The sequence below is a fragment of the Platalea leucorodia genome (genome assembly GCF_965183815.1).
Source record: "Platalea leucorodia genome assembly, chromosome: Z".
NCBI lineage: Eukaryota > Metazoa > Chordata > Aves > Pelecaniformes > Threskiornithidae > Platalea > Platalea leucorodia.
In genome coordinates, this window is record NC_138858.1 from 4057714 (window position 1) to 4084482 (window position 26769).

At 42.8% G+C, this 26769-nt stretch overlaps 1 protein-coding gene across 6 annotated transcripts in view; it reads left to right on the forward strand.

Annotated features, from left to right (window-relative positions):
• Positions 1 to 956: 956 nt before the first annotated feature.
• Positions 957 to 26769, forward strand: part of LOC309602833 (mothers against decapentaplegic homolog 2) — a 55796-nt gene continuing 29983 nt past the window's right edge. For 2 of the 6 annotated variants that reach the window (XM_082336836.1, XM_082336841.1), the window contains exons 1-2: positions 957 to 1011; positions 13457 to 13749. In XM_082336836.1, coding sequence (XP_082192962.1) covers positions 13514 to 13749 — 236 coding nt within the window. In that variant the 5' untranslated portion in view covers positions 957 to 1011; positions 13457 to 13513. Of the gene's footprint in view, positions 1012 to 1553; positions 1779 to 9551; positions 9840 to 10290; positions 12365 to 13456; positions 13750 to 26769 lie in introns of those variants that run through there. The other 4 variants (XM_082336839.1, XM_082336837.1, XM_082336840.1 and 1 more) reach the window with 4 other exon arrangements.

The following is a 26769-nucleotide window of genomic DNA, read 5'->3' on the forward strand; positions in this document are numbered from 1 at the left end:
GCTAAAAAAACAAAAAAACAAACAAAGATGAGGGGAAAACCGCTCTCTGAGGAGCCACTGAATAGGAGGGGGCAGCCCCGAGGCTGGTGCAGGCAGGCTTCAGGGTGGCCCTACCTCAGCGTCACGCCTCGGGGACCGTCCCAGCCTGAAGCCGTAGGTGATCGCAGGAGACAAAGCCTCCGGCGGTTTAAATCTGGTTTTGGGATGAGCTCAGGGAACGGCGGCCTGGCGAGGGGCCGGGGGAGCCGGGCCGTGCCGCCCTCAGGCCACGGCTGCGGCGACGGCGGGGCGTCGTGCCCTGAGGGGCCGCCTTGGCTGCCGCCCCGCACCGGCGCTCTGAGGGAAGAGGTTTCCCCCTCCCTTGCCTAAGGAACATTTAAACCTCGATTTAGCCGTGGCTTTACTGGCCGCTCGAGGGCAGGCGGCCCGGGGGTGTCCCCTGAGGGGATTTCTGGCGGGAAGGCGCGCACTACTTTTTCTCAGCTCCCACCCGCGCCCGGCGCGGAAGGTTACGGGTTGCGGCAGCGATGCTCGCTCACTCCGCCACTGCGCCTGCGCGCCTGCCGGTCACCCAAACCTCCCTCCCGCCTCTCCTTGCCCGATCAACCGCCCCTAGCGGCCGCGTCGGGCGAAGAATGACAGCCGGCGCGGCCAATGAGCGTTGCCGCCCGCCCCCGCCGCGCGGGGCACGCAGCCCCGCCCACCCGTCCCCGTCTCCCTTCGCCTCGCGTCTTTTTTTTAATTTCTCTCGCCTCATTTTTTTTTTTCCGCCGCCGGCACTCGATTGGCTGCTCAATCCGCCAATCGGCGGCGCGGGCCGGGCCTCCGCGCCAGCTACCCAATCCTCGCCCGCTGTTTCACAAGTGATGGGCGGTAGAGCCAATGAGCCGCCTCCCCGCCCCCCGACGGTGGGCGGGGCGCTGCGCGAGCCAATGGGCGCGGGGAGGGCGGGCGCGCAGGGGTAGGCAGCGCTGAGGGAGGAGGGCGGCCGCGCAGCTCGCCGAGGAAGAGGTTGGTCCCGGGGCGGTTTCGGCGGGCGGCCCGGCCGCGCCGGGGGAGAGGGGGAACCGGGTGGCCGCCGCTCGGGAAGGGGGGGCCCCGCCGGCTGCCTGTAGGCTGGGGGGGGACGGAACGGGCCTGGTCCCGGCGGGGGACGGGGGCGCCTCCCCACGCCCTCCTCCCCCTTTGTTGTGGTGGGACGCGGCCGGCGCTGAGGGCGGCGGTGGGCCCCGGCGGCGGCGGCCCGGGGCTTGGGGCGGGGGCTGCCGCTCCCGGCGGGAGGAGAGGGCGGGGGGCGGGTCCCGCCGGCCGCTGGCGGGGTCGGCGTGAGGGGAAGCGGGGCGGGGGCGGGGGGGGGGGGGGGGTCGGTGTCACCCCCCGGCGCCCGCAGGGCGGAGTAGCCCCCGAGGCGGGGGGGTGAGGGGTGGGGAGGGCCGGCCTGTGCCCCCCCGTGTGCCTGTGGGCGGCGAGGGGAGGGGGGGACACAAAAATAAAAAAGTTCTGCTTCTCCTTCTTTTCCCCCTCCCTCTCTGCCCGGTCTTTTTTTCTTGCAGAGATCAGGTGTGCAAAACTTCGTGCCGGGGTGGTGGAGAAAGTTAGGAGCGAGTTGTAAAGAAGCGTTTAGGATTGCAGGCTCCGCTTCAGCCCAGTGCCCTTTTGTCTGTTCCATGAGCCGTGGATGTGAAATACACACTGCCTACATCAGACCCGTACATGCGAATTGAGATTCGTGGCTTTCTTCACGGCACTGGTTTTAATGCTGTAGCTATCTATGCATTGTAAGATGTAAACAAGCATATTCTGTTAAGTGTTTCATCTACCTAGATAAGCACATGGGAGAAGTTGTGTGGTGATAAGTAGCAGTAGTTGGTGTTACTGCAGAGTTGTAGAGTTCCTAGTTGCAATTTTATTTTTTTTTTTTTTTCTGTGGGAAGTGGAGGGGAAGAGAAGAAGCATGACACAGTGTGGTCTTTTAGTCTTCACTCTGGAGAAATAAAAGAAGGAAAGAAAAAAAAAAAAGTGGGTGGGTGAAGAGCCCTTGTGATAGTCTTGGAGAGCTGTTGAATTGAACAGCTGGGATTCAGGCTGCAGCCTAGTCTCATGTCTTTTTGGTTGTCCGTCACAGTTTTTGACTAAAAAAAACCCCAACACATGTGTTGTGCTCTTTTCAAATACTTTACAAACAAGTGGATAGCATTAAGAAAAAGTTTTGCTTCCTGGGTTTACCAAACAAGTATTTCTGAAAATGCTGCTAGCGAATGCTGCAACCGCTGTGCATTGCGTGTGGAACTCACGTTATCGGAGTTCATGGTTATAAACGAGCCGGATTCCATCTGTAGCAAGAAGTTTATAATGACAGCTTATTAGGAGACTGCACATAACAGCAGGTTTGTCTGTTCTTAAGTGTTCCTCTCTTAGCCTGGAGAGCTGTACTTTCAGACTGATTCATGACATTATTTCTGTGGGGGCTGGACTGTGTAGTGAGAGACTGATTAGTCTTTGCTCTGTTCTCCAGACTGGGGAAAAAAAAAAAAAAAAAAAGCACCCTCTTGTTCAGGCAAAAGGCTTCTCTTAGCAGAACAAGGTTTCTGTTTACACTTTCCTATGCTTTATTGCAGTGTTGGAGCTTGCATGGTGTGTGAGTAGATTATTTGTGTGTGTGTTTGTTCTGAGGCATGGCTTAAAACTTTAACATTGACAAAGTCTAGTGAATTAGCGGGGAATGAGAATGTAAGCAAAGGGGAGGTTTTTGAAGTCCCTTCCCCCCGTTTGCTTAGCACTATCATGATGAAAGATAGCGTTAGTTGCAAATGCCTTTAAAAAGAGGAACGGGAGAGTCTCATTTAAGGTGGTTTAAACTTAACTCAAAGATGAGCCTAAGCACATATTCCACAATATATTGGGATGTTTAATAGAGTAACCTGGTAATTGGTTGTTGTTCTGCCATTATGTGAGTCAGGCTTGGACTACACTGACAGTCACCAAAACAAATATAAGTGGTTGAAAATCCAATTTTCTTTATGGAAGAAGCTGGGTGTGTGTAGTACAGTCTTGGAGATTAATTTGTCAACTTTCCTGAGGTTCTGTTTGATGATAAAAAGAAGAACACAATTGAAAAAATGAGGTTAAAAGAATTGGTCTCTTAACTGATTTTTTCTTTTCCTGTACCTAGAAGCTAGTTTCATGAACAAAATCAAATAAGTTTGAATTACCCAGAGAATCTCCAAATGAAAGGTGCTCCTGGGTCCTCCTCCATCTTCCTGTTCCACTTGATCTTTCAGAGGTGTTGAGCACCAGTTGATATAATTGAGTTTATTGGAGCTCAAAAAAGTCTCTGCTGCTGAGAGCAACTTTAAAAAACAAAGCTTGTTTCCATCTCTCTAATCCCTTTCCCACAAAAGTACTGGGAGAACAGGCTTTGCAGTAGGTTCTGGATGACAACGAATCTGAGCTCTGCATGAGACTGAAGAGAATTCCTAAGTTTTGTTTATATAAAACTCAGTAGGCAAAGTTTTAATTATTATAAAAAGTATTCTAGAGTTTTCAAATGTATTCAACACTGCTTTAATGATTGTGCATGTAAATGCCCTGTAATTGAAAGCATCCATTTATGGGCCTGACTTGCTAAGTGAGCTGTAAATTCTGCTTTTCAGATTGGATTTAATGACTTTTATCATAAAGCCACAAACTGGTTGTGAACTGTGCCGAGAGGCAAACAATACCTAAGCTTACTTTGCCAAAATATTTGTAATTGTTGATTTGTTAAACTGAATTGCTGCAGGTCATGCGATGGGATTAGTTTTTTGTAATAGAGTGGAGAGTACAGGCAGCCCTGTGTTCAATACTCTCTGGGCTAGAAGAAATGGGCTACTGCAGAAAACCGTCCTAAACATTGCTTTCCACTTCCAGTAGAGAAACTGGGTTACAAACAGTAAGGCTTCATTCCACATAACGTTTTATTATGATTATGTATGTTCGACAGCCATAGTGTGAAGCAAGACCAAGAAGAGACTGCAAGAGAGCAGTTCCTGGGTATCCTATCAGTTTAGTCTGGGGCTCAAGCTTGATTTAATTACACTGGAGCAATACAAGCTTAACATAAGACACCTTTCAGTGCAGACTGAACTCTGCTTATCAAGGGGGTGGGGGGGGGGCTGACCTGTTTGAAGAACATTTATGTCAGGCCTGTTTTGAAAGTGAACTTGCATTAACTAATTGTTAAATGCAATTATTTATGGTTTAACAAAGTGGAGAAACTGCTAAGCTATACAGATAAAAACTGAAACAGGTACCTGGTAATCAGTTCTGTGAGTATTCCTGTCAAATTTAGCACAGGAGTATTTATTTTCTAAAATAAAGAAACTGACACTTGCTTGTTACACATGGAAAATTTTAGTCAAAACAAATGAGGTGAGAAGGGCTTAAACTGCTGTGGTTTGGAGTACTTATTCAGTGCTTTTGTGGGGCTATTAAGGTCTTTTAGTTTTAAGGAGCAATACCAGAGGTTGTTCCTAGTACTGAGTTTGCTGCTTTGCAGAGACAGGTGGATTGGCCGACTACAGTTGTGGTAATCTTCCTCTTTTGTAATTCTAGGAGCGTTGCTAAAATACATCCGTCCTATTAGTAGTTTAATCAAAGGTCAGTAAAATTAACATCTCTTCTTTCTCAGTTGCATGCAATTTTAGTGTACTATGAATCCATATGTTAATACAGTGTGCTAATTTTCTAATAGCAATATAGCTTTTCATTATTACATTTGTCTGTAATTTGCAGCAATTCTTAGTAATTGAAGAAAAATCCAACTTCTGAAGCTTTCATAATATCATGATCATGCTTATTTTAGTTCTGTGTATGAGAAACATGAGTTTTCTAATTTGATTCATAATCAAACTTCATGAAATGAGTGAGAGGAAAGAAGTCTACTTTCAAAGTAGGTGGGTAATTCTGTTTTCAATGAGCTGTGTAAAGATAATACAGTTATACAGGGTTTCAAGATGCATTGCAGTACTAGAGCATAGTAAACTTAAAAGTTAATGTGTAAATTGATTCTGCATATTACAAAATCCTCATTCTAAAGCTGACCCAGAGGAAGGATTTTCTTTGCTCCTGTCCCCCCAGATCACAAGCAGCCTGCCTTGAACTTCATCAGCCCGTGTCAAAGCTGAACTGGGACCTTGGCTTTACTTCTCAGATCTTTGGCCGGTGAGCTGGCCAGATGGAGCTGCGGGCCAGCTGGAGCCCCTTGGGAGGGAGCTCTTCAGAGCCACTCCCCACTGCTGGCCTAATTGGCTGAAAAGCTGAACTGGGAGGTGGATCTGGGGGTATTGCTTAGTAAGGCTGGATTCCCCTTCCTGCAGCTCTCTACCCCCACCTTCCCCAAAACAAAAAAAAAACCAAACACCCCAAAACCAGTAAGCTGAGGTCTGACTCTGACCTGAATGTGAGGAGAGAAGGGTCGGCACCATCTCACCTTCTCGTGTGGTGGTTCTTCAGAAAAGTATGTATGTGGCAGTAGGTTTGAGGTTCTCCAGTATGACAAAACCCGGCGTCTCTAAGAGGCACTTATAGCGGAAGAAAGAATTAGCCCTTCTGGAATCTCAAAAGGCAGTTTTTGGAGGGGTTGTGGGTGCAATACAAGAAGTGAAATGTCTTCTCTCATCTGTTCCGCTGAGTGCTTTAACTAGAGTGTATTCTATCTGAAAGGGAAAAGACTGGCTTTGATTTTAGTTTGGACTTCATGCAGAATTCAGGTTTCCTGTGAGTTGAGATCGTTAACACGGGGGAGAACTTTCTCAGATTCCGCTGAGAATAAGCTGTCTCCTTGTTGTTTGGAATAACACAGCCTAAAAGATCCAGAAGCAGATCATAAATTAGTTTTGTTTTGCTTCTGTTCAATGCAAGATGAAATACTTGTTTTATCGTTTCTCTTAAGTCTTAATGACTTTGGCTTAATATAGGAGACATATGCAGTACTGCATAAGCTGTGCCCTTTAAAACTTCAGCTCTCAGTATTGTTTAGCCTGACGTAAGGTCTTGATACTGCCTTAAATAGACTGTGCTTCAATTAATGTTACCTTATTCTGAAGCCACTAATATCACAGGGATGCATGTGAAGGGAAAGGGTGGATATTCCCTCCTCTTCTAAAAGATCTGAAACATTGTACACTTGGTGAAATTGATAAAGAATCTTGTCCAAAGTCCAGAATTAATGAAAAAAACATTGCCTTTAAAAAAAAAAAATCACAAAAATGGGACTAAAATAGGAAGGAAATGAACTTGTAGACTCTCTCTCAAATGCCACAAATTATTTTCCTCGATCTTCTTTCCTCAGGAGCTTAACTTCTGTCCTCTTTATTCCAGAAGAGCTCTCGCAAATGAAATTCCACTAAGCCAGAATACTTCTAGTAAAACCAGGAGAGATCAGATTTCTTTATTTCAAGTTTAAGATGAATAAGCAGACTGATATGAAATATGTTGCATAAGGCTTTAGAATAAATTAGCCAGAAATCACTTGATATTTTTGGTAGCACCAGTGTGTTTATAGTATGTTCCAGATACTCGGGAAAGGAAAATTTCCCTTGAAGATTTTAGTCTGCTAGCATTCTGCCCTTAAGGTTTTCTTCATCTTTTATGCTTAGTTATTGCTGGGATCATGGGCTTAATATTTAATACTTGTTCCAGAGAACCACGGTAGAATGGAGTAATAGCAGACATGAGTCAAACTGTGACTTTAAAAGGTGCCAACTATGACAGTGTTTGACCAACTATAGAAACATGTGTGCATCAGGAGGCAGAGATACACGACGGGGGCAGAGATAAAACAAATACCACCAAAGTTAGGCAATTTGTAAATTTTCCAGTATTAATCTGTTGGGAATAACAGCATGTGCTCCCTATGTTCCAGCAATCACACTCATACCTCTCTGGGCAACAGAGTGAGTACTCCTTGAGTATTCAAAGCTGCAGTTTTGAGGCACAGTCCAGAGAATGTGAAAAGACATAAAACAGTGGAAGTTTTCTGCTCTGCATCGCACTGCTGCCTTGATACTAAATAGCTCAACTATAGTTGAGCTCAGAAAGGGGTCTTGAAAAATCTCCCTGCAATTACTCACAGAGTCCCGATGTGTTGGTGTGTTGTAGTGGGAATAGCACACAGGAAGGTAAAAGATCAGATTTGGGCTATGATGTTGGGCCTCAGTAGAAGAGAGTGAGCAAAGGAGAGACAGTGCAGAGAATAAGCAATGGCAAAGCACGTTTAAGGTCCTTAAAAGCAAATGCCGTAAATGAGTACTCAGTTTTTTGAGATGGTTGGCTGTAGGTTACGAGGAAATCACAAAACTGTATCACAAGGAAGAAGGGATGTTACGTATTCAGTGTGTATTTACTCTGCGGCCATTTTAGCAATGTGGAAATGTTTCTTGCGGTGTTGGCAAAGATTGTTTTCTGGGTGCATTTGGGGAAAAAGCATTTTATATCTTTTTGTGGATGAAGAAAGTGTACACGGAAAAAGACGAGAGGAATGTTTTTAGCAAGAGGCTAGTGTCAACAGTGACAGTGTCTGAGAGAATGATTCTTTGGGAACAAAGATCAAAACCTCTTATATTACTGTATCAGTTTGAAGGCAAAAGTTACAGGTGTTGAATCGAAATGGGATTTGCTGGGCAAAAATGAGCTGCCCATTGGTATAAACATGGTGTCTGAGGCTGTCTAGGTGGATACAGATAGAACCCACCGCAAATGCAGGGCTCCTAATCTTTATTTGAGCTCCTGCCAGATGTTCTGCAGCAGACATGTGCTGTCTGCCTTCTATCTCCAAATTCCTCATGAGATGAAGGTTTCTGTCTTTGTACTTTTTATTTTAATGTTGAGAGCTTTAGGGTAATACAACCAACAAGATAAGTGAGAAGATAACCATGGAGTAATACAATTTTTCTGTGGTCTTTAGATCAGTCCTTGTGCAATGTCTTCAAGTACTTGTAATTTAATTGAAGTAGTAAAGCTTTCAGGCTTGGCACCTGTCCAGAGGAGCTTCCCAAACTGTATGAGCTGTGTTCAGATACTTTCTTTGTGACAAAAGGCTCATAGTCCTCTGCTTGAGGGAGGGACGTGATTCAAATGTACAGAATCATGAAGCTTGTAGACAAGATGAATACAAACAGTTCTTCAGGAAAGCTTGCAGCAGTAGAACAAGGGGCACTTTCTGACACTAGAAAGAGATCAAAACAGCTAAAAGTACTTCTTTAGACAGCACGCAGTTAAACTCTGGTGCTGTCTGCCACAAGAGGTTGTGGAGGCAGGTTCAAAAAGTGGTTAGATGAATTTGTGGACAACAGGTCCATAAATGACTCCTAAAGGGAATAGGTAGGAATGCAGCCTTTAATTTCCTGCTGTAACAGTTTAAGATGCGACAGGATCGAGTGCACCCTCAGCAAGTCTGCAGATGATGCCAAGCTGAGCGGTGCAGTTGACACGCCTGAGGGACGGGACGCCATCCAGAGGGACCTGGGCAGGCTGGAGAGGTGGGCCTGTGTGAACCTCATGAGCTTCAACAAGGCCAAGTGCGAGGTCCTGCACCTGGGTCAGGGCAACCCCCCATACCAGTACAGGCTGGGGGATGAAGGGATGGAGAGCAGCCCTGCCAAGAAGGACTTGGGGGTGCTGGTGGATGAAAAGCTGGCCACGAGCCGGCAATGTGGTCCTGCGGCCTAGAAAGCCAAGTGTATCCTGGGCTGCATCCCCTGCAGCGTGGGCAGCGGGGCGAGGGAAGGGATTCTGCCCCTCTGCTCCACTCTGGGGAGACCCCCCTGGAGCCCTGCATCCAGCTCGGGGGTCCTCAGCACGGGAAGGACATGGACCTGTTGGAGCGGGGCCAGGGGAGGCCACAGCAATGATCCGAGGGCTGGGACACCTCTGCCGTGAGGACAGGCTGAGAGCTGGGGGTGTTCAGCCTGGAGAGGAGAAGGCTGCGGGGAGACCTGATTGCGGCCTTTCAGTGCTTGAAGGGGGCTTAGAAGAAAGATGGGGACAGACTTTTTAGCAGGGCCTGTAGCAATAGGACAAGGGCTGATGGTTTTAAACTAAAAGAGGGGAGATTTTGACTAGATGTAAGGAAGAAATGTTTTACAGTGAGGGTGGTGAAGCACTGGCACAGGTTGCCCAGAGAGGTGGGAGATGCCCCATCCCTGGAAACATTCAAGGCCAGGCTGGATGGGGCTCTGAGCAACCTGATCGGGTTGAAGATGTCCCTGCTGATGGCAGGGGGGATGGACTGAATGGGCTTTAAAGGTCCCTTCCATCCCAAAGCATTTAGTGATTCTGTGCTGAAGAACTATGAGGAGAATGGGCTAGAGAAAACAGCCAGGCTCATGTGCTTTCCTTGAGTAGCGTGTCTTTTTGCCACCTTTGGAGACGGAGCACTATGCCAGGTGCACTAGTCCTCAGACCCAGTAGGGTATTTCTTATTAATTCCTTTATTGCTGCTTTTTCCTTGCATAATTCGCATTTATCAAAATTGCTCAGAATTCAGCCTAACCATGCCTTCTACTTTGCAGCGCCTCTTCTAGGCTTGGAGAAGAGTGCCACTTTTGCATAAATTAAGCTGGCTGAAATACTCTCCTATGAGTACTCATCACAATCGACCGAAGTATTAAGCTGAATGAAGTCCTGTCCTACTTGTGTCACATTCTCTCTGCTCAGCCTTTGAAAGATACGGGGCCACTACTGGAAAAACTTAGTGAAATTCTTATTGATACTCCTGGCAAATCCCTGACATGACAAAACAATAGCTAGAAGGAAGGAGTTAGTTTAAGCCTCCCAGAGTCTTAGTCTGCAGCTGTGGTGTATGTTGTGTTTTTTTTAAATAGCTGCTAAGCTGCAGTAGTCATTGCAATAAAGGGCTCTTTGAGTGTGTCCCTTTGTATTTTTCACAGGGGTGGTAGATCAACCTGTGCTTTCTGACAGCTTCTACAGAGGCTGGATGAGCACATGTAATGGAACTGATTATAACTAAGTATAATATCTGGAAGTTTCTGATTAGTTAGATCTGAGCTTACAGTCTTCTGGAAATGGGAAAAGAAAGATTTTTTTTTTTTTTTTTTTGCCTCAGAATATGTCAAAATAGTACGAGAGTTCAAATATAAAGAAATACTGAAATGTATGGGGTTTCTACATTCTTTCCTGCTGCAAGACTTAAATCACTCAATATGCATTTGAAGCAGAAATGCAAGTACTATTTTTTTAAAAAAAAAAAAAGCACCAGAGAATACAGAAAATGATATATAGATCAGTGTTATGTCTTAAGGGAGAGAATACTGCAAAATTGGACACCTCATCATAAAGAATATTGTAAAGCTGAAAAATTAAATAAAAGCATTGAGAATGTTTAGAGGGCCTGGAAGAATTGGCAATTTTCCTTGCTGGTAAATGAGATCCCACTGAAGTGTGTGTTTTATAGGGCTGACAATCAAAGGAGTATAGCGGGGCATTGAAAGGTGTCAAATTTGAAGGTAAAGAACAGGAAATACATATATTGTGTGTCAGTGAGCTCCATAAACAGGAGAAGAATTGGTATGTGGATAAGCAATGATAGTGGTACTTGCTTGCCTACATCTGTCAGCATTGAATTTAATGTTCAGATATTATACCATCAATTCCTAGTGTTTAAAACGTGATCTTTGAAGCAAAAGAGGCTATCCTCTTTGGTTTGGTCTTTCTAAATTTCTTGCATATGCCTCTGATGCATCTAATGTTGGCCTTGCTCAAATATTGAAGTCTTTTTAAAAAGCTCAGTGACTGCTGTTCCCTGTTTCAGAAACTTAGTGTGTGTGTTTCTTAAAACACCAGTGGCCATGCAAGCCTCCCATTTCATCTCTGTAATGGATGAGGGGTCTAATGTATTTCACTCCCAGGCCCATGAACAGTTCAGAACACATGGAAAAGGGTGTAAGATTGCTTAATTTGGCTTTGCCACCAAAATAGATTATCTAAATTAAAGTACATGCCCGAGTTGCATTTCTGGCGATGCAGTCAATGCTAACACTGCTGCTGAAGGCTGGGGATGGACTCCTCCATCCCCATTCCTGTGACTCACCTGACATCAGTGTGAATACTTACAGTACCGTGTGTCAGCCGGTGCAACTTCTTAACCTGAAAGAGAAGTAACTCAGAAAAAAAAGCCAAAAAACTGATCAGTTTTTACTTGATAATCTAGCCAAGTCTTTGTGGAAAGGTGCTGAGGTGGTGGTGATGCCACAGGAGAGAAAGGAAGGAGACGTGGACAACCTGTGGCAGCAAGTTGGCTCCCTATGAAACTATACCCTGAGCGTCCCATTCAGTGTTTAATTTGACAATGCTGGATATTGAATTTATTTTTCTTGTGTTTGTTGCAGCCGGGGCTCCAGTGCAGTGGTTTTGCACGCTGCAAAACCTGCAGTCTGAAATAATGGGGACGATTCTCTAATGATTTGATGTTATTGAAAGAAGTTCTTTTCATATTATAGCCTTGTGTGAAAATGAATGCTTTGACTTTTTACCAAGGCCTCTACTGACAGGACAAGGGGCAACAGTTTTAAACTGAAGGGGAGTAGATTTACATTGGATACAAGGAAGAAATATTTTACAATGAGGTTGGTGAAGCACTGGCACAGGTTGCCCACAGAAGTTGTGGATGACCCATCCCCAGAAACATTCAAGGCCAGGTTGGACGGGGCTCTGAGCAACCTGATCTGGTTGAAGATGTCCCTGTCCACGGCAGGGGATTTGGACTAGATGATTTTTAAAGGTCCCTTCCAACCCAAACCATTCTATGATTCTCTCATTTAGGATAGATTGTTTTGAATCACTTGCATAAAGTTACCAGTGTTAATCTTGAGTCGCTGTTAATTGGAACCTCTGTCTCCTTGACCCCAGAAAACTACAATTCTTGCTTCAGTTGTATTTTTAGATGCTCTCAGAAGCTGGTGTATGGGGGTATAATTTAGTTGAAACTGAAATGTCTTTCCTACTGAAGGTTCTGTTTTGTGGAAGTTGAAAAGCTATGATTTAAAGTTACCTGTAGAATATAACCTAGTGTTTGTTGAATTGTTGGTCCTCACTGAAACAGCAAAGACATGACAAGGCGTAAATTAGCTATGGATACTGTATCCTGAAGTATCCCAGATCAGCCATGCTGTTTTGTAGATGGGAAATTTCAATAAAATGAAGTTGGTATATTTTGGATAGAAGTGATGTGTGCACCTGTACAGGATGGAGAGGCACGTAAGCTGCCTTGGAAGCTCAAATTGAGTAGCCTGAAGGTAGTGTTAGCTCTTAGCTAAAACAAGGTATTTTCAGCTGACTGAACTAACTTACACAGCTTAGAAATAAGGTAACTATCTGGATTTCAAATACCCGTTTGCTTCCTGGAAATAAGGTGGTTTTTTACTTCAATGCCATTGAAGTCAAAATGCCATTATGTCCTCAAGCAATTTCTAACAGCTGTCTGTCTGAAATAGTACAATTCATTTGGGGCTTATGTTTTAATACTGAAAACTAGCCTAACAGAAGCTGCAAAACCAAGATGTTTTTCCTAAATTTCTCTTTTAAATGATTTGACGTGCAAATTGCAGTGAATGCTAAACATAGCCCAAGTTCCAGCAGCCCTTCGAATCTTTGATTTTATATAAACATCCTGATCAGGTAGTTGATACTGAATGAAAGGCTATCAAAATTGAAAACAGACAGTTCTACTACTCACGTGCCTGCAAACTAAGATTTTAAATACCCTTTAATGAATTTTGAAAGACTTGATGATTTTAAGTACTGCAAGCTGAGAAGATTCCTTATCTGTAGGCCACTGAACTCTAATTGACAGAGGGGATTAAGCTTATTACCAAAGTTATGAGTGAATTTCAAATCTGTGTCCCTAGAGGAACAAAAAATGGTAGTTACTTAAAACATGACAAACAAAATGGGAAAAGACTTGTGAAATGGCTGACTGTTGGAAGACTTCTGTCAAGCCATAATGACTAAATGACATTCCAAACACAATTTTGCTTGCTAAATTAATTTGGAGATGGGCAGAACATGCATATATGTGTATGCAATTTGTCAATTACTTGTGGAAAACTTTAATAAATTACTAAAACCAGCCAGCCTAGGTGCAAAACTAGACTCAAGTTAACTTCTGTATTTTCTGGAGTTGACTTCAGCCAGGAAAGACTCAAGGAAAAATTCAATGTCTAATCCAACGGTAACCTTAGTCTGCACTAACTGTTGAAGAGTCTGCAGCAGACTTGCATTTTAACTTTATTGATGAAGTATTTAACCATGATGCAGACTGTTACTACTTCTGAACTCTTATCTGACTTGTTTTGGGATGCAGTGTCCTGTGGCATTTGGTTATGAAAGCTCCTAAGCAAGGTATTTGTTTCATGTGAAACCTCAATGCTAATGTGTCTGTTTTGGTTTGTGTTTTTAGGGATCAGACGGGAATCTCTAATTTATTGCTTGCTGAGTGTTCTGTCTGGTGCAAGTCATGTCATCCATATTGCCATTCACTCCACCAGTTGTGAAGAGACTTCTGGGGTGGAAAAAATCTGCTGGTGGCTCTGGCGGGGCTGGTGGTGGTGAGCAGAATGGTCAGGAGGAAAAGTGGTGCGAAAAAGCAGTGAAAAGCTTGGTCAAGAAGCTAAAGAAAACAGGACAGCTGGATGAGCTTGAGAAGGCGATTACCACTCAGAATTGCAATACAAAATGTGTGACGATACCAAGGTAAGTGCTATTGTGTTTGAAATTGTTACAGCCACTTAAGAAATGACTAAATGGATGTTTACGCTGTCCTGTGAACAAATGACTAAAAAATGAGTTGCATGCTTTTGATTCTTTAAAAATTCTCTAAAACCTATTTTGGTTTTACATAAGTGCTTGCTTATAACTGAATCACATGCTTTGTAAAGTCACAGTTTCTAATAATAACTTTACATTTCAATTTTCATTACTATGTAGATTCCAATTTCTGTGTATTCTGGTGGTGCCTAGCACAGCTCTTAGTTTGTAGCACTGCCTTATGCTTTTATTTAATAACCCTGTCTGTAATTGGAGGGGCATACTTGAACCTACGCTTCCACTTAAAAAAAAAAAAAAGACTAGGTTTTCCTTGGTCAACACTTCAGTCCTCTAATTTTCAGTTATGTATGTTAGTTTCTTTTAAGTTGTACAAGCTGCATCCATTCTCCCTTTTGAAGGGAAATTTTATCTTTGGAGGCAGGTTGTCTGAAAACCAGTTTATTTACTGTAATTATTATTTGTTATTGGTTCATGAAAGTGCCTTTTATTTAATAACTTGCAGTACTTCTAGAACTGCTCTTCTGCTCCTGATACGTATATACATTTAGGTTAACAACTTGCATTCTACCCCTTTGACTTTCTCAACTTAATTCATAGCAACTGCTGTGCGAGAGGCAAGGGTTATGTTTGTAAGTATAATGCAGTCTGCTCTCGATTCACGTTGTACAGAAATCCCACTAAGGTGCATGTGTAAGCTCATTATGTGCAACATCAGTATCAAATCATTTCACAGGTGTGTTTTTCTGAGAAAAAGTTAGAGGATCTGGTGGCACAGGAATATTCTGGGCGCTTAGCCCCTTGACGCTTAAAATAATTTCTAGGGGAGAGAAACTGCATCTGGTTTACAACCTTAATTTCTGTATTAGCATATTCATCCCAGCTACTTTTAAACATTGTATTAATCATAACACAAGCTAGATTTGATTGGTGTCAGTAATGATTTCCATATATCAAATGTGTTATAGGTGTTATCTGATAATGGTTTTAGCATTCTCTTTTAGATTTGACACAGCTTTCTGGGAAAATCATGAGTATGCTCTGAATGAATGACTGCTTTAATTCTGTTCTCTCTTTTCTGTTCACAAACTTGTTTCTAATGCTGCCCTCTGCTTGTGTTTTCTTCCCTAGAGCAGTCCCCAAATTCTCTGGGTTTCCCTTCTGCTTTCTTCCTTTTGACAGCTGGAAAACAATCAGAAATAGAATAGTAGAGCTTTCTTGTCTTAATGTATATCAGTAGGCTAAGATTGAAACCTGTAGGGATATATATTTCTTGCCTTGACATGAGATGACTCTATATAGCAAGTCTTTACCATGACAAAGTGCTTAATTGGAAGGCGTTTCATATGACAGAAGTTAAGTATGCCGCGCACTCGATAAAAAAATGTGTATCTAACTTTTAAAGCTCTTAGAGAGACTTACTAGAGCTCTCCTGCAGAGGTCCTGGGGCAGTAAATACTGCTACTTTGGAAAAATAATTGTCTAAATAGAATTTTGAAGATGATGTTAGAAGATACAAACAGTATGCTAATATATCGTTTTGCTAGATACTTGTTGTCTGTATTTGAGTATCTCTTCCTGCTTGTATGAGCTTTTGTGTTAAAGTAGTCATGGTAAATAATTCTTTTAAACAGAATACGAAGCTCTGTTATACTCTGTACAGCCTCCATGTTGTGATCAGCACTTCTTGCTGGGCTGTGATGTACTGTTCTCATCTATCCTCCAGTCAGCTGGAAAAAGGACTGGACCTAGGTTTTACTTTTCTTGACTACCTTAGGAGTAAGCTGGGTTTAGAGAGCTCTTCAAGTGGTGTTGGCTGTTATACAAGGTGTAATTTTAAACTAAGAAGTGGCTTTGGTATTAAGAGGTGAGATGATATCGGGGTTGCCAGCAGTCCTATACAGAATCCTTGAGTTTCATAACTGGCTTTTGGACTGTTGATATTATTTCACTTTGACAGCAGCAGTCTGGGTTCCCAAGAAAGAACAAATGTCAACTCAGTACTGTAATGACTTCTGGAGATTCTTGTTCTTGGATTTAGTAAGTTAATGAAACTGCTGCTTGAGACGCGCTTTAATGAATGTCTTAAAGATCTGCAGATCAGCAGGGGTAAATAATAAAATGCTGAATTTGAAACTTTTTCTTTCTTCCTAGTCAGCAGGAAGTTTGAGGCGCTAAGCTGTTGAGATGCAGTTCTGATGTGCCAGCTGGGCTAACTTTCCATCGTTCTTCTGCTTGGGGAGGGTTTTTGTGTTTGGTTTTGTGTGTGTGTTTTTTAACTAGCTTTAGATTTAATTACTGATATTGTTTAACTCAGTGTCAATATTGACAAGTGTTGTGGGATGCTTCTGTTTGCAACTGTTGCATTATTCCCTCAGCAGAAGTTTCGCCTGTGGTTTCACAAGTTTCTGGTCCCCTTGGAGATTTCCAGAGTTTGATACGGTACTTAACTCTAGTATACTTGTTCATTATTGAAACCTAAACCAAATAACACCTACAAGCTTTTCTCAAAACTGAGGGCGGCTCGGACAGAAGTTGAATTAAATTGCCTATACTTACTGTATGTCATCAGTAATCCTGCTGCGATTAGGATTGTTCTGTTTCCGCACTGTTTGTCAAGGTGACTACATACTAAGTGAGGCTGATACTATGTGTACTATGCAAAAGCCGCTCATGTGGTAATTAACACAACTTCTTAGGCAGACTAATAGAGGTTCTGAGAAAGCAGAAGCAAACAGATGGAGTGGGTGTTGGCATCGCACAGCAGTGGTGCTTAGCTCTTCATAAGTGGGTCAGTAATCTAGAGCAGAGGCTAAATAAGTACAGAGGTCCTTTTGACACTAGCCCTCTAAGTAATTTGTAGTTATCTTGCTGAATCCTCCCAGCAAGCCAGTGGGATTTTAATCGCATAATCCCTGTATATCCTAAAACTAAATGTTGGCACGTGAGTTCACTTTTCTAAAATACATGATGAATTTGGTAGAACTTAAGATCCTGTCTTTATACTCTGCTTTGTGGTTTTGACACAAATGGGGCACAAGAAGCAGTCAGTGAAGAAACAGAGCATGAGCATCCATTTATATAAGTCATCTTCTAATGGAGCAGTTTCTTCCTTATTAGCACGGATCGTTCTGTTGAAATAAGTGGTAGCTAAAATCCAAGCCTTTAACACACCAAACCATGCCATTGTAGTAAGTAGTCAACTGGCATATTCATAGTCTGTCTTCATTATTTAAAAAGTTGTTTCAGTGGTGACAGTACAGAGTATTGGAATCCAAAACAGGGAAACACAAATCACTAGTTTCAGTGTCCCGGTATTTTGGTGTGATCAGCTGTGTGTTCTTCCTGTCTTAAAAAGAAAATAGATATGCTTCTTGCTTTCTTCTTGTTTTTTTTAAATGAAACTTGCCAAAATGTGGTTGCTTTTGTAAAATGTCTGATAGTGTACAACTAAGAATAGAGTTTAGTTGGAGTAGGTTTGGGTTAATGTTGACCTGGGCTGTTGTAGTTCTAGTATTTTTAAAATTTAAAAAAACACTAGGGGAAGGAGAGCATTGAGTTTAGACTCCTTCGTGATGTCTTATGTTCCTCTAGAGCATACATATCTGAAAACTAATGCAGAACTGACTGTGTCCTTTCTGAGCTGTAGCTGGATACATCCATATCCCATGTTGAATTCTGCTTCCAGAATAAGGCCAACATTTGGGTAATGTGACAACTGTATTACGGCCTTATCTTATATGAAGGATGAGCAGTAATGGAGATGACCTGCCTATATAGAGTACTCCCCAGGTACATCTGTAGTCCTTGTTTGTTGCATGTTGTAACCCATTCACTCTTCCCCAGAAGATTCCATCTTGCATTCTGCTTTCGCTTACCTGTTGTTGAACCCGCAGAGCACTGCTGTATCTCATCTCCTTGCTGGCAGCTTTCCTGTTCGACTGCTGACGCGGTCTGCGTGATGCAATGCTTAACTGAGGTATATGAGATCACTCAATGTATAGGCGCACCTTTTTTCTTCCAGTATATGCATGAGGATAAAGAAGATATAGGTGCCTCCCATCAGTCTCAGCATTGCTAGCTTTCATTCATTTTAGCTTTGCATAGTGACTATAGCTTTCACGCATGCCATGACAAAGGCTCTCTGTAGTTGGGAGGAAAGGAGGCAGCTAAGAGATGCATCTATAACAGTATACCTCTATTTTCTCTTTCCAGATGTTTGTTTACTCATCTCAGTACTGTAGAAGGGTTTGATACAGCATCAAACAACTTCCTGATTGATAACTTAACAAGCTTTCTTCTTGAACAGATAAAATTTCTGTTGATGTTAATAGCAGTAATTATCTTACAGTTATTATGTAAACTTGCTTTTGATACTGTGTGGAACAGTTCTTACCACTTGCACCTTAGCTTTGATGGGAGGTCCTGAGTTTCTGCAGAGGAGGCAAATTTTATCACTACTTTATGTAAGAGAAAACTACAGTGCAAAAGCAAAGCCATGTTGAACATTGATGAAAAGTGATCTGGCAGATTACTGGCTGAAGCAAGGTTTTAAGACCAACTTCCTTAAATCCCAATTCAGAGATTGTTTGCTGGGGTGCTAGTACCACGCAAGTGCTTTAGAGTCTTAGGCGAAATGCAGCAGTTGCTTCCAGCACAGAGAGAAGGTCGGTACTCCTGTCAAACCCTTGCTTTCCAGCCTGCTGTGCCACGAGAGTTTTAGAAGGTATTATCTCAAAAATGTTCTTTCTTGCTTAACAGTTCAATACGTATGTAGAAAACGTAGTCTTACATGTGCCTTCTGTTCTTCTTGCTTAACATGAGGATAGCATCCCTGTGCTACGTTTCCTAGTTTCCAGAAGCCTATTTTTGCTTTGTTTTCAGCAGCCTCCCAGCTCTGACTTCAGTGAGAGAGATAGTGAGAGGGGCTTAAATCCTGGTATTTTTAAGAATGTAGCTGATTTGTGGAATTAACAGTTAACAATTAGACTTCTGAAGCACCTAGCTTCTGCTTCAAATAGGAGATGAATTCTGCATGTTTATACCATCCGGAGGCAAAGAAGAAACCCTACAATGGGTTCCATGGTTTTGGGAATATGGAAGATTGTGAGGGAGTGTTGGGAATGTGAAGCAGACAGTTGCAAGTGAAGTGGTTGGTTGGCTTCGAAATTAGGAGCTACTTACCAATTTCACTAACACTGCTGTTTCTTACAGCTTGTTAGGATGAAGTAGTAGTATTTTAAAGCCATACCTGTTGAATATCTTTCATGTCATCCAGTAGTGAAGGTTGGTAACTTTTTAAACTGCTATCATGGAACCAATCACAATCTGATTCTCCTGAGGAAATAACATGGTAGTGGTATTTAAGCATTGCGTTCAGAATATTTTTTCCTTAAGAAAGTAAAAATGTGCTAGTATGTATCGACTGCTTCTGAAGGCTGTAATATTTTGGGGTTGTTTTTGTGAAGCAAAAATCTATATATCCAGGAGTTTATTTTCCATGTGTCTTCCGAGCCCAAAAGGCTGCCTTGATGTTAAAATGATTACTGGTACTGACACTTGACATCTTTTTCTTAGGCTTGCTTACAATGTCCAGGAAATAAATCCAGTACATCTGAATTTTGTTGTATTTCTGATGTATTCTACAAGGATTCAGCTACTTAAAACTGCAGAATCTGGTGGAAGTTCATCACACACATGAAGGCAAGACGATTTGATAGGGTCAAAATTCTCTGAAGAATGAATTTGTCTATTATGCTGGTGTTATTCCTTCTCTTGCTTGTCCTGCAGCCCTTTCCTCATTCCCTGCTGTGAGTTAGCACTATGGATAAGATAAGCAGCCTAGGCATAGCTAATGGCACATATTTAAAATTGTTTTCTGAAGGCTAGCTCTCTTCATTAGTTAATATGAGCCTCCATACGTGGAACCTTTTAGTGCTGATCAAAGTGTCTACAAAGGAGTTAACAGCAGAAGTAAACTGGGTAAAGAAAAGACCTGCTTAAAGATGGGACAGCTGACTTGGAAGTGGTGTTTGAGAGCAAACAAATCTTTTAAAATTATGACATTTTGATGCTTTTTTCTTCACATAACCAAGTAAAAAGTAATTTCTAATTTAGGTGTAAAGGGCACAGTTCTCCTTGAATATAACCTGTGCTACCAGTTAGCATGTTTCTTTGAATTCCTTGGGAATATTTGTCAGGTAAGTGATTACATAGCTGCATGCAGTAACCTAGATTTAGGGATGCTTTTGATCACCCCTAGAGCAGAGTTGTCAAGCTAATGTGGATTCTAGAATAGATTGCTTTCAAGCTTTAAGATCTTTCCCCAAAATAGGTTACTTGAGAGGACAGCAATACAGAAATTCCTTTGTTCCTTCTCAGGTTAAAGCCATAGGAGATGGGTGATTTCAACAAATACACTGGGTGGGAGTCAGAAGGTTCCTTTGGGAACTGTTTTATGAGAGTACCCAACATCTGCTGCTAAGCTATGAGCGAGTTAGCTAACAGAACAACAGCAGGCAGTTGGATTGGCACAGTAGATCCTAAAATAATATTGCTGTCCAGACAGAGGTGAAGTCTGTTTTCCGAGAAACAACTTGGCACTGTCTGTTAGTTGGTAGCAGAGCTGGGATAATTTGCCATTCAAGTTGGGGATGGACATTGATTCTTAGTCATAGCTCACAAGTTGAGAACTGCTGTGTATAAAGAACACCCTCAAAACATATAGAATCATAGTTTGGATTGGAAGGGACCTTTAAAGGCCATCTAGTCCAATCCCCCTGCAATGAGCAGGGACATCTTCAACTCGATCAGGTTGCTCAGAGCCCCGTCCAGCCTGGCCTTGAATGTTTCCAGGGATGGGGCATCTCCCACCTCTCTGGGCAACCTGTGCCACTGTTTCACCACCCTCATCGTAAAACATTTCTTCCTTACATCTAGTCTAAATCTCCCCTCTTTTAGTTTAAAACCATCACCCCTTGTCCTGTAGCAGCAGACCTTGCTAAAAAGTCTGTCCCCATCTTTCTTCTAAGCCCCCTTTAAGTACTGGAAGGCCGCAATAAGGTCTCCCCGCAGCCTTCTCTTCTCCAGGCTGAACAATCCCAGCTCTCTCAGCCTGTCCTCATAACAGAGGTGTCCCATCCCTCGGATCATTGCTGTGTCCTCCTCTGGACCCAGTCCAACAGCTCCATGTCCTTCCCGTGCTGCGGACCCCCAAGCTGGACGCAGGGCTCCAGGGGGGTCTCCCCAGAGTGGAGCAGAAGGGCAGAATCTCCTCCCTCGCCCTGCTGGCCACACTTCTCTGGATGCAGCCCAGGAGACACTTGGCTTTCTGGGCCGCAAGAGCACATTGCTGGCTCGTTCAGTTTTTCATCCCCCAGCACCCCCAAGTCCTTCTTGGCAGGGCTGCTCTCCATCCCTTCATCCCCCAGCCTGTACTGGTATGGGGGGTTGCCCTGACCCAGGTGCAGGACCTTGCACTTGGCCTTGTTGAAGCTCATGAGGTTCACACAGGCCCACTTCTCAAACTTGTGCAAGTCCCTCTGGATGGCGTCCCGTCCCTCAGGCGTGTCAACTGCACCGCTCAGCTTGGCGTCATCTGCAGACTTGCTGAGGGTGCACTCGATCTTGCTGTCTATGTCATTGGTGAAAATATTCAACAGTACTGGTCCCGGTACTGACTGCTGAAGATCAACAGTTGTCACTGATCTCCATCTGGACATTGAGCCGTTGACTCCTACACTTGCCAACTCCCTTGCCAAGTTCAGTTCCATCTACGCCTTGGCCTTCCTGATGCCATCTCTACACAACCAGGCAGTGTCCCTATACTCTTCCCAGGATACCTGTCCCTGCTTCCACTGCCTGTGCATTTCCTTCTTGCCCTTTAGTTTGACCAGGAGGTTTTGACTCAGCCATGCCTGTCTCTTTCCGCCTTTGCGTGATTTCTTAAACTGGGTATTGAGAGCTTTTGCGCTCTATGGAAAGGATCCTTAAAGACCTGCCAGCTCTGTTCTGCTCCCTTGTCCCTGAGGGCAGTTTCCCAGGGGGTCTGACTGACCAACTCCTTGAACAGCTGGAAATTTGCTTTCCTAAAATTCAGGGTCCTGACTTTACTCTTCGCCTGACCCACATCCCTCAGGACTGCGAACTCCACCAGTGCATGATCACTGCAGGTGAAGCTGCCTCCAATCTTGATGTCATTGATTAGCTCATTTGCATTGGTGACTGACGGGTCCTGTATTGCATCCCCTCTGGTAGGGCTGTCTGTTACATGGCTTAAGAAGTTATCCTCAGTGCTCTCCAGGAGTCTCCTGGATTGCCTACAGCTCGCTGTGCTACTTTGCCAGCAGATGTCGGGGTGGTTGAAGTCCTGCTCTCCTGAACGAGAGCCTGCAAGTGCGATGCCTCCTGGAGCTGGAGTAAGAAAGCTTCATCAATAGGCTCCCCTTGATCGGGCGGCCTGTAGACACCAACCACGAGGTTCCCTTTGTTGCCTCGGTCTCTGATTCTTAGCCATAAGTTTTCAACCTCATACTGTATTTCAGTCTGAATGCATTCACTTTAGATGTAAGTTGGTTCTATAAATGTTTGAAGACTATAGTTGAACATCTTAAGCGTTCTAAAATAAGTATAGATATTTAAGACAGTACATCAGAATACAGTAAAGCACCATTTTTATTGCTGAGATTACAGGAAGAGCGTGCTTGTAAATTGTTTGTTGATAAGCTGACTCCTTTTTCTCATGACAGGATTATGGAGGATGAAGCAGAGCCCCCTCTGCTTTTCTCTTGTTGGAATTTCAATAAAAGTAATGCTTCAGACCAAAGCCAAAGAGATCTTTCCTGGAAGTATGACAGGAGATGGCTGAGATTTTGGGGAGTCTTGGCCAAGATTAGCTTCAAAATCCCCTGATCCTCTTTGTGATAGCTGGTGCTGTGAAGACTAGGGATGTGTTCACTGGAACGGTATAGCAGGAGGATCAAATTGTCCTTGCTTTTCTCAGTCCCGTAATTATGGTGGGACTTGAATATTGTCTCAACATTCTCTGTGAAAGACTAAAGGAAGTTATCGGTGCTTTAAGTGTGTCGTGCCAGGCTCTGGCCTTTGCAGGGCATTAAGGACAGAATGACAGCGTGCTTTGCAGTGCCTTCCTGTTGTGTGAGACATCCCTTCATCTCAGGTTGCTCCATGTGTACGTACTCCTCCAACAGCTTACTGTGTAGCTTCCTGACTTCCTCTTACTAAATGGTGTTGTGTGGCCCAGAAGTCAGGCCTAGCAAACCGCCAGGCAGCTGCTTGCCAAGCGAATAGAGTCCTGAACACAAAATGAGAGGAGATGATCCTGCAAGAGATACTGTTGTTGCTGAAAGTGGCGGTGTTTTTCTGGCATTTTGCGGTGTCTTCTAATCTGTGTTGAGAGCTGCTTTCAGTAATTTTATGATGACAGCTTTCGTGGTCCATGTTCTGTAGTGCTGTATGTGCAGTCTGGTTTAGTGTGCAGAGAAGGAACAAGAGTGCTCTGAGAGATGGCGCTAACTTCCTTGGGGTCTTTCTTGGAGCTGGGGTGGCAGAGGCTGGCACCTGGTTTTCCAAGACCATCTCCCACCCAAAAATAAACAGGTCCAGCCCTTCTTAGTTCCCAAATGTTCAGGATGTTGTTGTAGAAAGGATGCTGGCCCTAATTAAATATACTTAAAATGACATGCTTAAATTCTAGGTTGCAGAACACTTTTAGATGTTGCATGGACATATATATGTCAAGTTTGACTTCAAATCTCTATGGAATTTAATTTCTAAACTTGAGGTCAGCAATCAGTAAGACAGTGTTGGTGACACTACCTGCATCTGTTTGAAATCTACGCTTATGTGTTTCCTTGAACTACAAAACTATCTTAAAAATTATAGCCTCAAGTTAAATTATGCTTACTTTCCCCTGTTGGATTCATAGTGTCAGTGTATTTGATATGTAGGGTAGGATGCAGGATTAATATAAGCATAAGATAATTCTTTTTTTTCTAATAGCATATTTTTCCTCTACCAGCACTTCCTACTTGAATGGCCGCTTTAGCAGCAAGACCTCATTCCTGATACCTGTGTACAGGCGAATATACGTGCATCAGTAGGGCACTGCCTAGACAGTGCATATTGCAGCAGCCAGGGCCTTGCTCTAGTGTAGGTAATTCATTCTCTAGAAGATGAATTTGAAGACTCGAGTTTTCTAGCCTTCTAATGCAGTGTTGATTGAAATTGAGTAGTGATTGTGTTCAAGTGTAATTGAGTGAGGTTTTATTAAAAATACTAAAACATAACTGTTAACTTGGTTAGTTGCACAGCTGTGGCTGATGTTGAGGACTGAATTGCTGTAACTAAGGTTAAGCTTTAGTGTAGACACAGCTCAGGTTACAGCATCTTATAATATTGATGTCATCCTGAAAAAGGAAGTGTTAGAGTATTAAACAAAGAAACTTCGGGCTGCCAGTTTTAAGCTCGTGCAATTCAGGAAGCCATGTGACTTACCCACATAATTTGTTACAGGCTTGGTGTGCCAAGCAGAAAGTATTGGCATGTCATTTGAGCTAGGTCAACATGTAAAAATATAAATGTGCAAGGTACTTAGCCAATAGCAAAATGCTGCATAAGTTCAAGGGAGCTTGCCTCTCGAGTCGAAGAAAAATTGTTGAATTTGGGGGACTATGTTGTATACTAACTGGAGCACTGAATAAAGGCTTGGGGGATGTGGAGTCCAGCCTCGGCTCTGCTGCTTTTTCCCAGGTAGCCTTACAGGTTTTTAATTTGCTGTCATTTTTCAGTCTATAAATTGAGATGAATTTTTGTAAGACATATGGTAATGCCACCTCTTCACCTCCCTGGTATAAGCTGAATTATTTAGTTCGGGAGCGTAAGTTTAAGGCATTCCCATTGGAGTATTAGTGATATGGAAAGCAAATTTAGGGGTGGAAAGTTTGGTGGATTTGTGGAAGTTTTTTAGCTTCAAGGATTGTCTTAATGGTAAGAAGCAGGAAGAGTCAGAATCAAAAATACCTGTTAAAGCTTGCTTGATTTTTATATGCTATTAATTGTCTGGCAGGTTAACAACTGATGCTGGGGCTGCTGAATTTTAAGCAACTGAAAAATAGCTATTTGTGATTACTTTAGCGATTTACCTTCTCAGTGGATCCTGGTACGAATCTCTAATTAGAAAGAATAGTATCTGTTTCTGACATTTCATGCTACCATTAAGAAGACAAGTTGGTCGCTCAAGAGAAATATGTTGACTGTGCTTTATTGTCAATATTGAGCCCCAAATTATCTCATAAATAGTATTTACTTTTCTCCAATAAAGGAATTGGGGCTTTAGTCAGCCCAAGTCAATGCTAAACTATTCCATAGCTTACAGTGGTAATTAATGTCTTTATCAGGCCAACTATTCAGTGTGGCGAAGGTTCCTCTCCTCGTTATATTCTTTTGTAGAAGTCAGCCAATTTAGTTTTCTTGGTACTGTAACAAAACACTTGAGCACTGTTTTTACTAGTGCGAATGTTTTATGACAACCAGAGCAATTTTACAGGAAAAACTTCCCAATTGTGTAGCTCAGGCTGTTAGTCTAGGAAGAATTTATAGGATAAACAACATACTGCAGTTCTTTTACTGCTGCAGCTTTGAACACAAATAGCTAGTTTACAGGTTCCCTACTGATTTAATCCTGCTTGTAATCTACACCTGCTAATTTAATAAAAGTAATTTCCCATGTCTTGTTTACTACTTGTTTCTGTTCACTTACTGTGACTTGGTTGCAGTACTGATTGGTGGAAAACTTCTAAAATTTACAGTACACAATGCTGTAGTATCATCACGAACAGCTTTTGCTGGCTTCTGTCATGCTGCATTGTTTGAAGCAGACCGGCAGGATACAAGAGAACAATCGGGAGCTGGAGTAAGTTCACATCTCGCTGCATATGCTTCAGAATTGGCAGAAGAACAATGAGATTGGGGAAATCCCCTTGGACAAGTGCTGCACAGTAATCTGACTTCAGCGTTTGTTCAGAAAAGATCCCCCAAATTGTGGCTTTTTATTCCAAAATGTACAAGCAAGTTTCAATAGGGCAGGAATTGAAAGCTTTCATTTGGAGTGTTTGCTTGTAATTATAAGTAAACTGACCATTTCTTTGGGTGCTTGGGTTATCTTTTCTTAGATATTGGATAGAGAAAAGCCTGATGCAAAAGAAGCAAACTCTGAGTTTTGCTTAAATGCAGAATTTCAAAGTTACTGCTCAGTTGAATTGGTGAGCTATATCCCAGAACTGGTCTTCACTTCCTCTTAGTTTTGTGGGAGGCTTCAAGTCAAGTTCCTCCGTTGATAAATCTGAAAAAATTTTAACTCGTACTGTAGTTCTGAAATTTTGAACAAAGAATATGGAATCTTTCAGCTTTGTGGCATGGAAAGTTGTTTGAAATGGTGTTTGACTCTTGGGTGTTTGGTTGAAAAAGTCTTTTTTCTTTAGTAGACAACTCAAATGTTAATTTCATGGACTCCAACTACGTTTTCCAAGAACCACTTCTGAACCTTGCTGTGTTTGTGTAAGCTTACAGCAGTGCAGCATCCCATCACCAAAGCTTACTGATGGGTTTTTACATCTTTCTGTAATAAATCTCCCCTTCTGTTATAGTGGGGGAGACTTGAATATAAACTTAAGAGCCGTATCAGGGGAGGAATTCAAGTGTGTCCATTCTGATGAATTCCACAAAGCTAATAATAAAAATACCTTTTTAGTTCCGTTGTATTTAAATTTTGAGTGTCTAATGTTCCCTGTTTCTGTCTTGCAGACTTAAGCCTTGCCTAAGCACAGCTAGTAACCAAAAATCAGTGTTTTGCTGTCCCCTATATGTCTCAATTAGATGAATATAGGAGAACAGAAGGCCTACTGAAGTGATTGTGCCTGTTGCAAGCTG